General features: G+C 29.1%; 2 protein-coding genes across 2 annotated transcripts; one reads left to right on the top strand and one right to left on the bottom strand.

The window, feature by feature from the left end:
- Positions 1–203: 203 nt before the first annotated feature.
- On the top strand, positions 204–3038 carry LOC101254821 (spermidine hydroxycinnamoyl transferase-like). Its single transcript, XM_010327214.4, has 2 exons — positions 204–721; positions 2179–3038. Exons 1-2 carry the CDS (start codon positions 230–232, stop codon positions 2818–2820), a joined length of 1134 nt encoding a protein of 377 aa, XP_010325516.1. The 5' UTR covers positions 204–229; the 3' UTR covers positions 2821–3038.
- Positions 3039–9313: 6275 nt separating this feature from the next.
- On the bottom strand, positions 9314–10195 carry LOC778328 (methionine rich arabinogalactan). The gene has a single exon (NM_001247216.2). It carries the CDS (start codon positions 10085–10087, stop codon positions 9629–9631), a length of 459 nt encoding a protein of 152 aa, NP_001234145.1. The 5' UTR covers positions 10088–10195; the 3' UTR covers positions 9314–9628.
- Between the last annotated feature and the right edge of the window lie 2017 nt (positions 10196–12212).

Here is a 12212-nt window from a genome sequence, read left to right as displayed (position 1 = left end):
AAAAACTGTAGACGAAAAGTACTATACATTACAATTTTTTTGCATATCAATATAATAAATAAATATATCGTAAAATATTAGTTAAAATTTTTATGATTTGATTCTGAAAATGAAAAGTATGATAATTAATAGTGGACGGAGGGAGTATAATGCATTCTTTCTTTGTCTATATAATGCCTAGTAATATCACACAACATATGACATACATTTAATTCTTATAATTTTCAACATGGCAAATTGCAATGAAAATATTGGAGTGGCACATGATTTTGTCTCCAACTTGCAAATTGAAGCAATCCAAACAGTGATGCCAATGAAGCAAACTGATCCAAGGATATCGCGACGAGTTTTCATTGGTGAAAATCCTGGCTCGGGCAATTTTCAAAGGCGTTTTCACATGGTGTTTTGTTATAATAAGGTATCAGAGACGGATTCAGGATCGATGGTCGCTGGTTGGATAAAGGAGTCACTAGGAAAGGCACTTGTTGAAAAACCATTACTTGCTGGTAGACTTAGAAGTATAGGAGAAAATGATACTAATTATGGGGAATTTGAAATTGTGTCAAATGATTCTGGTGTTAGATTGATTGAAGCTGAAATTCAAATGAATTTTGATGATTTTATTCATCTTAAGGAAAAGAAAAATATAGAAGGTCAGCTTGTCTTTTGGGATGATATTCATGAGCCTAACACTCCATATTCACCACTTTTTTATGTCCAGGTTAGCCACACCACTTTTTTATTTGGTCTCGATTTTCATATTGCAAGCTAATTTTGAGTTGAGTTAGGTTTAAAAGTCATACCACTTTTTTAGTTGATTTCGATTTTCATATTACAAGCTAATTTTGAGTTGAGTAGGCTTAAAATTTATTTATTTTGAATATCATGCTATTAAAATCAGACTTATCTCATTTTTTGCTTTATCTGGTATTGGTAACCTATAACAACCAAATATATTTGAAATGTGAAATGTTATACTATATAACAGTCAGTCATTATAGCAGTTGAAAAATTTCGAAATCAAGCATGTTATAGAAGTTTTGAGTAGGGGCGGATCTACGTGGACAGGTGGAGGTGTCACGCGCGGCACCCAATAATCTCGAAAAAGATATTGTGTGTGAATATATATATATATATAAAATTAAATATAGTTTTGCCACTTAGTGATCATACTACGAAATAGCTCAATTGGTGAAGGAGAGAATCTGCCAACAAGACATCATTTTTTTGCTTGCTCCGTTTTTCCTTTTCTTTTCAGTTTCTCCATTCATTCTTATTTATTTATTACAATTTTATATTAATTCAAATTAACCCCCTTTTTTCTTTTCTTTTCTTTTTCTACATTTATTCTTATTTATATATTATTATTCTTTATTAATTAAAATTGACCCCTTTCATAATTAATTTTGAGTTTTTTTTACTTTCTCTTGCACTAATTAATAATCTCTTGATATGAGTGTAATATATTTATTTTTTTATCAACTAGTGAGTACTTAATTATGATAGTCAAATAAATATTATTAAGAATATTCTAAATAGTAGTTTTTAAAAAACATAAGTTTCAAAAATGATTTTTTTTAAATTTAAAGTTTATTTCGATCTCTATCGACGTTTCTATGTAAGATGACTAGGCTGAAACTACAATTTTATTATTTTCCAACTATATATCTCCAACAACACATAAAGTCAATGGAAGATGAATATATTATGTTAATACTATTAGAATTTAAATGGGTTATACAAGCTCAAATTTTAATGTGAAAAATCTTTTTTTTCCTAAAAGTTTCAGCGAATAAGACATCTAATTCCAAAAAGGAAATAAAAATTAAATTGTTTAGTTATGTCTAATAACATAATATCTAAAAGAAAATATTACTACATGCATATTTGATCAATTTGTTTGATAAAAAAAATAATAACTTGAATTGTAACCCAAAATTAAAGCAACTGGTCCTTTATCTTACTTGAACGTTGTGACACACCCGACCTCCAAATCCTAGATCCGCCTCTGATTTTGAGCGTTGACATTTTATTCAAAGGTGAAATTTTTTTGTGAGTTATTAGCAAAAACATCTACCATATTCTTTGAAATATTTATATGGTGTTAACTTTTAGTGGTTTTTTGAGATTTTGTTATAATTCCAAAGTTTATAGAAGATTATACTCTCTTTTTCTCAGGTGACAAATTTCAAGTGTGGAAAATATTCCGTTGGGATAAGTTGTAGCCTTTTCCTAGAAGATCCTTATTCCATGACTAGTTTCTTGAATAGATGGTCCAAAATTCACATCAACATGGTATCAGAGGCAGATGCACCTAAAATTCCGACTTTTTTCCTACCAAAGCTTAGGAGAAAAGGGTGTTCATCACCAACTTTATATTCGAGCTTAAACACAAGTAATTACCATGTTAACGACACGTTAATTTTTAAATTACCCTTAAAAATTTTAAATTTAAGTGATGATATCAACAAGAATAATCTTGTAGAAAAATGTGTCGAAGAGGTAGAGAACAAATATGGTAAGAATTTGTCTACAAAATTGTGTTTGTTTGTTAGAGAAACCTCAGAGGATGTAAATGTGGAAACATTTACTAGAGAAGGGATTAATTCATTTGGTTCAATTAAGAATGGATTAATTTCAGCTAATTATTTGGATGATTTGGGATTAGCTGATAATATGAGGTTTAATGAAGAAAATAAGGCTATCCATTTTTCATGTTGGATAATTAATCCAGGAAATGAAGATCTTCTGTTGATTACTCCATCTCCTGGTGATGAAAGTGGCTCACAAAAGAATGTCATAGTAACAATGAGAGATTAAATCTCTCCCTAGAGCGCGTTTTAATTACTCTTTTGCTGGATTACTCAACACGAATCTGAATTAATCAAGTCTGTAAATTTAAGCATATCGAAAAAAGATTTGAATATTGTATGCTTGATTTGCTTTTGATTTTCCTTTATATCAGCCCAAGATATGACATTATTGTTATTGCATAATCTATTATCAAAGTAATTTTAGAAATATCAATTTCTCTTTAACTTCTTGTGGAGTGTGAATATAATTACTTCTAATTTTTGTTTAATCATCTAATACTTTGACATACACTAGTTCAATTATTATTACTAATCTGAATTCATGTTGAATAGACTCGTCATGGAATAATTAGTAAAGTAAATTAGCTTTCGACCAAGAAGTTTCGATACCAAACCTTTTTTTGAAAATTTTGCTTGAGAAGTAAATATTACTATATTAGTAAATCTTCGATGAAACTTATAAATTTGTAAAAGAATTTAAAGGATAAAAACACACATAAAATTATTCAATTTTTTAAATTTCATATTTAAACAATTGAGAGTTTGAAATTTTACCTGAACTATTAGAATAATTAACTGATTTTACTGAAGTGTTGATTTCATGTATGTGATTTCGTTGCTAATATTTATTGTTGTATTGACATACGTGTGCTCTTTTTTGTGGTCCATTTGGTATAATATAGGTTTTCTAAGGTTTCATTCTATTTGTTTTATGTTTTTGGGGGGTTTGGGGGGACATATGGCTTTATTTTTTAGTTCTTTTGTAGGTGATTTTGCATTAATTTGATTGTGTCGGTTGTTTAATTTGGAACAAAATATTTTGAAATTAATTATTATGGTATAAGTTATTCAGTTTAATTTTTTTTTATGTATATGGGATAACTTTTTATATCACTATATTAAAAATGATAGAATAAATAATAAAAACTATCTAATACCTCTAGTCAAATGCCGGATAAAATAATATTACATAGTTATTAGCACTATTTTGGTTGGATTTGTGGTTTTCAGGTTTTTCTTTAATGGTTGAAAAGGTCCATATAATAGCTCGTGAGTTGTAATCGATTGCCTCAAAACTCACCTTGACCATCATTTGTTTATTTTTTCTACCTAAACTATTATATTCGTCCAGATAGAAAAAAATAATAACTGATAGTTAAAGTGTGTTTTAATACATAAATACTAATAGTACACCCAAGTAAAAAGCCAACAGATAGTTAAAATGTGAAACTTGAAAAAAATATACATAATTTGAATGTGTTTTAGTCCATTATATATAAATCATTTTCTTGTGCACTTTTACCATAAAAAAAATAAAAGAATCAACAATATTTTGACCTGGCTATCTGGTGTGCAGTAGTGATCAAAGAAGGGAAAAATTAATTATTTTCGTGTGTTACAAGTTGTTTAGTTGGATAAATTTGCGAAACAAGATATACTTAAGTTGTTAATTAAATAGTAATTAGGTTGGACAATGCTACTTTAAAAGTGATTAATTGATGTTTTGGTTGAAGTTGTTGTGCAAGACTTTTTCACTATCAATAATCGAAATGCTTTACTTTTAAAAAATACAAATTATAAACAAAACAAGGTGAAGTTATAAGAAGGAGAACATATATCAATTTATCTCTTATTAGAGTAATCGTGGATTATTCTTCCTCCTTCGCGATTTAGGGTTACTTTCGCGTCTTCCTTATCATTTGATTAAGGTTATCTCGAGCTTTTAAATACGCCATATAGAAAATTAAAATTAAATAGTTTCCTTTACCACAAGTGTTTATCACGGGAGCACATTTAATTTGGACTTGTGACTTGTCCAAGCCCATGTCCTTTCCTGACCCACTTTCTAGTCTACTGGACAAACGTGTTCTACAAGTCATACAACAAAAATATGTCTTTGTATAATTTATCTAAATTCAATAGTGTTAAAGAGTTAATTTATCTAAAATAATGACATTACATGGACAGAAATGTAAAATTCAGTGCAAATTTGGATAATCTTTTTTTCTGTGTAACTTATAGAGTTTTTACGAGTTTAGGAGCTAATTATTTAGATAAACACTAATTTGTAATTATATGTATCTTAACAGATTTCGGTGCGTTTAGAATACATGTATCTCGGAATACATGAGGTCAAAATTAGGTGTGATTTGTTCTAGTTACATTGTATTCAAGTGATTTAGCATGTACCTGAGATTTATAGACAAGTCTCGTTTGCCTTCTTCATCTCCCTCCCATCTCGCTCGCCACTCTCATTTTCACATGTATATCTGATATCCCAAATACATACTGAATCACACTAGATGCATGTATATAGTATAGGTATGATTCGCATGTATATGAAATATATAAATGAATCTCATTTATGTATCTCGTAATCGAAATACATGTGAATCACATCAGAAGTGTGATTCAGATGTATACTAGTTAAAATTTTCTATTTTTGCAGTGGTATTGGATTGGATCTTCTTTCTTTTTTCATATCAATGAAAATTTACATATTGTTGTGTTCTCCACTTAATATTAATGTGTATACAAGTGAATAGAGACACCAATGCAAATAAATATATAACAATTTATTAAGTGGAAACGGATTAATTAAATGGATACAAATATATACAAAATACTATTAGATGATATGGACCATAATAAATTTAATAAAGATATTAATATAAACAAATGTATACATATTAATTCATTAGATGCAAACAGATCAATGTATACCAATCATCATGTACCTTACGAGTTATACTTCTTATACATTGTATATCAAATATGTATACACATGTATATATGAATATGATGACTTAAATCACCAAGATTATATGCAAAAACAAAAAATAATGACCATTCATAAAATATTGAGTGGGAAAAAAATGCTGCAAGTTTAGCTTACAACTATATGGATTGGGATTTAGGGAGTAATAAATAAATTTAGTTATTTCTTATAACAAATGATCAGAAAAGATAAACTTAATAACGATTTATCAAACGATTCTAAAAATATTATGCGTCAAATTTTCCTTTAATTAACATTAGGGTAATACGATTCCGCCATCTTTTAAAATCAACGAGGGTTAGTACAAAAATATTTATAACTTACTTTGCATGGACCAATTTAATTATAAGGTATCGGATACTCACCAATATTGTTCATATTATTTAAGCTGACATTCTTGTCCACCACCACTTGTAATGCTCCTGTATTGATTCGTTGTTGAGAATTCTCTGGAATTTTATTTTAATGAAAAGGTCAACATGAAAGAAAAATGACCACAATAATTCGAGGAAATTTTAATAGATCAGTTGGTAATTGTTTTACCTTTAATTATTTAACAAATAACAATACCCTATCTTGTATTTAATTGGAAAGTTATTCAGTACATCTTTATTTCAATAGGGGTTCGAATCTCACTGTATTCCCGCGCCCCACCTCCCGTATGGCATTTATATCAAGGAAAAAGGCATAAATATCCCTTGAACTTATATCGAAAAGTCACATATACGCTTAAACTATCATGATGACTTATTACATGCTTTTACTATTCAAAAGTGGATTTAATACCATCCTGAAACGTGTAACATCACTCTCACATGGTGTGGTGTAATATACTCGCCGCCACATCAACGCTACGTCAGAGCCGTGTCAGCATTTATATTTTTTTCTATTTTTTTTGTTTTCTTTTCTTTTGTTAACAATATTTTACACTAATTAGCTATAATTAATTATTAAAATTCTCTAAGAATTATACCTTCTTCATCACAAAATCACATCCACTCCATCTCATCTCTCACGGAAAAAATCATATCCGATTATCACCTTTAATTCTTCTTCTTCTTCACCATCCACCACTAATATTACCATCACCATTTCTAATATTTTTTTTCTTCTTCGCCATCTTCAATTTCCACTTTTTTTTTTTCAAAATCGTTACCCAATGCCACCACACTCATAAAATTGTCATCTTCACCAAATTCAAAAATTGATTAATATTCATCACTACCTTCAATTTTTCGTTTTTTTTTAAATCCATTATCTAGAACCACCATACCGTTAAAGTTGTAATTACAGTCAAATCCAAAAACTGATTAACAATCAAAATTTCTTTAATAAAAATAAAAAATAGAAAAAATAAAAACAATCAACCAAAATCACCTAAACATAACTTAAGGATTTATTTATTTAGGTTTATTCAAAATTCTTTTTAGATTCTTCCTCTAGTAAAAAATTTATTACAAAATACAACTATTCACTAACAAACCTATGAAAATTAACCTAATAGCTTATCAAAAAGAAAAGTTATGCCTTGAGATTGTGATGTATAAAGAATGAAGAAGAAGAGATGTGAAAAAAAAAGGTGCGAAGACAATGAGGTTTGAAGAAGAGGTTGGGGGTAGGGGTGGGGTGGACAAGGATTGGGGGGGGGGTGTTTTAAAATTTGATTCTAATTAATTATTTTTATTTTTATTTTCACCTGACGCGTTTAGTTTTTAATTTTATTTTATTTCTTTGACACGTCAATTTCAAGAGGTAAAAAAATTTACTTTTAAATAGTAAAAGTGTCTAATAAGTCATTATGATAATTTAAGTGTATAAATAACTTCTCGATACAAGTTCAAAGTGAAATTTATGTCTTTTCTCTTGCATCAATACAATAATTATGTATAACATATGTCTATGTCTTAGCTTATGTTATCATTTAACCATGATAAATAATATAGTTTGATGTAAACAATTATTTGAAAAGAGAATAAAAGTCAAAATAGTTTAGTAATGTTACACCCAAATAAAAATGTTGTCTTTAAGAAAGTTTTAAAGTACAAAGGTGTTTTTAATTGGTGGATCTTTATTGGGGAAGTGATGTGTTTATTCTCTAATTACAATATGACATGTTCATGGGTTATACAAATTATAATTTCATAGTGTTGAAAAGGACATATGACAACTTTCTTATATGGCCTTTTGAGGATTAGAAAAAGATATCAAAAGTTTTTTTTGTTTTGTTTTTGTTGATTCTCATAAATATGCTCCTTTAGGTTTTGAGATGGAATCCAATGCTTATAACCTACAAACTTTTAAAGGCAAAAAGTCACATTTTATGTCCTCTTGTGTGATTAATTTGGTTTTAAATTTTATTTCAAAGTGCTCACTCATTGAAATCTAAGGCTCCACCTGACTTGATGAAATTTTAAGATTACTAATTACATCTACTTTTATTTAATGACTCATCCACCAAGCAAATCAACCCCTAATTAATTGAAAATGGAATATTTCTCAATATTCTTTTCTAGGCAATGCCCTAGTTTAAGTTATAGCTTTTATATACTATAAGATGATTAGAACCTACAAGCTTTCAACAAATATGTGATTATGAACTCTCAATCTCAAACCCAATGGTGAAAACAAAATTTTCATCAAAGAAGTTCATTAGCTAGTGTACGTACAAAAAGAAACTCAACTTTATATATATCGTATAAAAGGGATTCATTCAGGAGCGATGCCAATATACCGGTTATGTATCAACTGAATTCATCAACTTTTGATGGAAACATTGAATTTTGTCTTAAGAAGTTCATTAAATATGTATAAAATTATTGATTTAGGATTCAATAACTTAAAAGAACTAGAACCCCTGAATCTATAAGTATCAAATCATGACTCTGTTTATGAATCCACTAAAAATCGAAATATCAAGTTTAAATATTGGACCCGCCCGATAGTATTTGCCAAAGTAGTGGGGAGAGGGGCATTAACATTCCATGTGCAAGTCACAATCTTGTTTATGTCCCTTTGTTGTTGCTTAGCCCCACTCTCAACAACCAATTACCCATGCTTGTGTGCATCCACAAAAAATAGTACCATTCTCCTTTTGACACACATAAGATATGTGCCAAATGGATATATACTTCCTCTTTCTAAATAAAATTCATCAATTGTCATCCACACCAATCTTACCCCCCCTAGCTCAAAAGATTATAATCAAAACAAAATGCTTTATTCTTCCAGCTAGCAAACCAACTTTTTCTTCCTCATTATCATCATCATTCCACCACCAATTGCTTATCTTTTATTCCCCATATTTCCTTTTTCTTTGTCAACTCATAAAAGATTGTGAATTAGTACTTAGCCATCTTTACCAAAAAAAAAAAAAAGAAGACATTATCTAACTAAACCCTTATCCCCTCTAGTTTAATTAAGGAAACTAAATACATCACACCTAGTCTCAAATTAAAGAGTTTATGTTATATACACTATTATTATAACAAAGTTTTATATTGTCAATTCATTTTTACCTTTAATAATAGGTAACTAATCTTTTTTTTTCAAGATTACAAGTTTCATTTCTTTTTTATAAAAAAACTTACATATAGATATCTCTTTTGAATGACTTTCTAACGCAAGCAAGAGTAAATAAAGTTCCTATACTAGCGGTATATATAACTTAAATCTCCAAATTAAATACCTTATAACTTGGAAATTCAAATGAAAAAGAACCATGTTGCATTGAAGTGGAAATTTAATTGAAAATGGAAATTAAAGAAAGCTGAGAATAGTGTCTTATTTAGCTAAAAAGTGTGAAAATGTTACATATAGAGAATGTAACATTTGATAAAATCTCCAATCAGACCTCTTCAAATTCCTCATCCTCCCACGCAAAATCAACAATACAATGAGACAAAAATAAGAGAGTAAAAAAAAAAAAAGAACAATAGAAGAAATTGGAAGTAAAATAGTACAACAAATAAAAGTAAATTATTTGTAATCTACAACAATAGGGAAAGCAAATTAAATAAAATGACACAAATTCAAATTTTTAGAAAAAAAGTGCTACACTTCCAATAATTGCTACCATAGCCATGCTGATGCTAATTCCATGAACAAATCCACTAGATGGAGGTGGAGAAGCCATTGACTCACCACCCATAGGTCCGGGTGCAGGCCCTGGAGTACTCATACCAGGGGCCATTCCAGGGCCTGCGGGGGCCGGTGGTGAGTCCATTGGGCTCATGGTTGGCGTCATTGGGCCCATTGGGCTCATGGATGGTGTCATTGGGCTCATTGGAGGAGGTGACATGGTGGATGGTGTTGGTGACATGGCGGATGGTGGCGGTGACATGGAGGACATTGGTGGAGGAGTGGTGGTGGAAGTAGTTGGTGGCATTGACATGGTGGATGGTGGCATTGTTGGGGCCATCATGGGGGATTGGGCAGCAGTGAGGGCTAAAAATGTAAGAAAAAGAGAGAAAATTGTCATAGGATGTGAGAGAGCCATGATTATTGATGACTCTCTTAGGATGTTTTTTTTGAGAGAATTTTTGAATAGAGTGCACACACGAAGGTTGTCTTTTGAGGAAGTTTGTATTCTGTAGGTATTGTAAAGGTTTGAGGACTATGCTGATATATAGACAAGGTATAGTAGAAAGACTTGATTTTTTCTTCCCTTGAGGCATCTTATAATTGGAATTTAGTCGGTCCGATTAATTCAGATTCATATCGAGCAGCTTCATTAAAAAGTCAATAACTAATGCGCTTCTTATTGAGAGGTTGTTCACTTTTCAAGACTTGAATTCGAGAGTCTTGCTTAGGGTCGAAGGAATTCTACAATTTTACTACATCTTTAGTTTAAAGACGAAATTAAAATTTTTACTAACAAGAATCAAAATATAAAAAATACACGTCTACAATATCGAGAAAATCCAATGTATAGTATTCTTTTGACTTGTCTATATAATATATACAATTTTTCATGGATGATAATTGATAGGAATGTCAATTGACCCCATTGAATAAGTGTTTGATATTTGTGTAATTAAAAATTATATATTTCAATTAAAAAAAAACTAATCTAAATTTTATTATAGAAAGTTGACATTCTTTTGAAAGATACTTAAAGAAAAAGTGTCACATAAATTAATGAAACGATAGGATTATTACCCTAGGTACATTTATCATAATATAGCTATGCAATTCAAAAAATACAAGGGTTTGCATGTAATATATATATATATATGGGTCCCAAGACTTGGCAAATAAGTGGTTGAGGAGCTCATGAGTTTTCACTAGACCATTAATTGGAGCATATATGATCCAAATAGAATATTTACATGAGAACAAATTCTACCATATGAATTTTGATAACATCATCCATGATGGAATTATGGCATGTCTCCACAATACAATATCATTAAATTCATTACATTATTTTTGGTAAAGAGCTATTTAATTTAGTTTGATGGTAAGTATATTCATGTAATACGTCGATAGATATGGTAAATAATTTTTAAATATAAAAGCAAAATAGATCAAAAAAGAAAATTCATATAACTAACCCTAGCTAGTTATTTAAGCACAAGGCGTAGTTATAATTCAGATATGTGTTCAATATATAAATTCATCCTCTTTGGAAATATTTTGAATTTAAAAAATTATAATTAGAACAAGTTAGAAACGCTTATGTGAGAATAATCATCGCGTTTGCAGCAAGAGGAGACGGTCCTAATACCAAAATAATAACAATAATAATGATATAAAAAAAGTCAATTTATTAATTGGACAAAATTGAATCTACATAAATTGATTTTTTCACTATATATAAGTGTCAAAATCAGTGTGAAAATATTCCAAAAAACACTTCTTTAGTGCGTAATTCAGGCGCAATTTAGGAATTGATTTATTTATTTATTTTCACAAGGACAAAAGACCAATAATATACCAGCCTTTAATTTTCATTTTAATTCATTGACTAGTTGACTTGGAACAATAACTAAATGTCAATTACAATCATTTCAACTAACATAAAAGAGCAACATACTGTTATTTTTTTTTAGACGAATTTAGAATTTTTAAAATATTAATAAATTATTAAATAAACGAGGGGAAAAGCATAAAAAGGGAATTGATCATTGTTTCGTCTTTAGATAGATAACTCAATAACGTAATTAAGTGTATTATTTATATTTTTGAAATATGAGTGTCAACAAATAATATTAATTAAATCATTTTAAACTATACAATAACATATTAACAAGCGTAATCATATAAGTAAGATCTGAAAAAATTAGTATGTACACCAATTTTACCTTATCTTCATGAGATAGAAAAATTATTTTCGATAAATCTTTAGTTCACGGCTCAAAAGGAGAAAAAATCAATTCTAGAAAATGTTAACATTAGTTGAAACACCTAATTTGATAGAGAGACTATGAATAAATTCACACGCACCATCAAATTAAATATAGATCATGAGTTCTCCTTGAGATATATGTGAACTTTCTTTATCACAAAATTATATTACATCTATTAGAAATATAAATTTATATATACTAATATTACTTTCTTGTATATTAAATTATTTTAATAAAATTTCTAACTCTACGAATCGCGATTATTTTTTGAAA

Source organism: Solanum lycopersicum, chromosome 8 (genome assembly GCF_036512215.1).
Source record: "Solanum lycopersicum chromosome 8, SLM_r2.1".
NCBI classification, from domain to species: Eukaryota; Viridiplantae; Streptophyta; class Magnoliopsida; order Solanales; family Solanaceae; genus Solanum; species Solanum lycopersicum.
Note: the sequence above shows the minus strand (reverse complement) of the source record. Positions and strands in the feature narration are given on the sequence as shown.

Coding starts and splice junctions, on each gene's coding strand:
- LOC778328 (NM_001247216.2), bottom strand. CDS start 10,087: ATGGCTCTCTCACATCCTATGACAATTTTCTCTCTTTTTCTTACATTT.
- LOC101254821 (XM_010327214.4), top strand. CDS start 230: ATGGCAAATTGCAATGAAAATATTGGAGTGGCACATGATTTTGTCTCC. Junction 722..2,178: donor CACCACTTTTTTATGTCCAG/GTTAGCCACACC, acceptor TCTTTTTCTCAG/GTGACAAATTTCAAGTGTGG.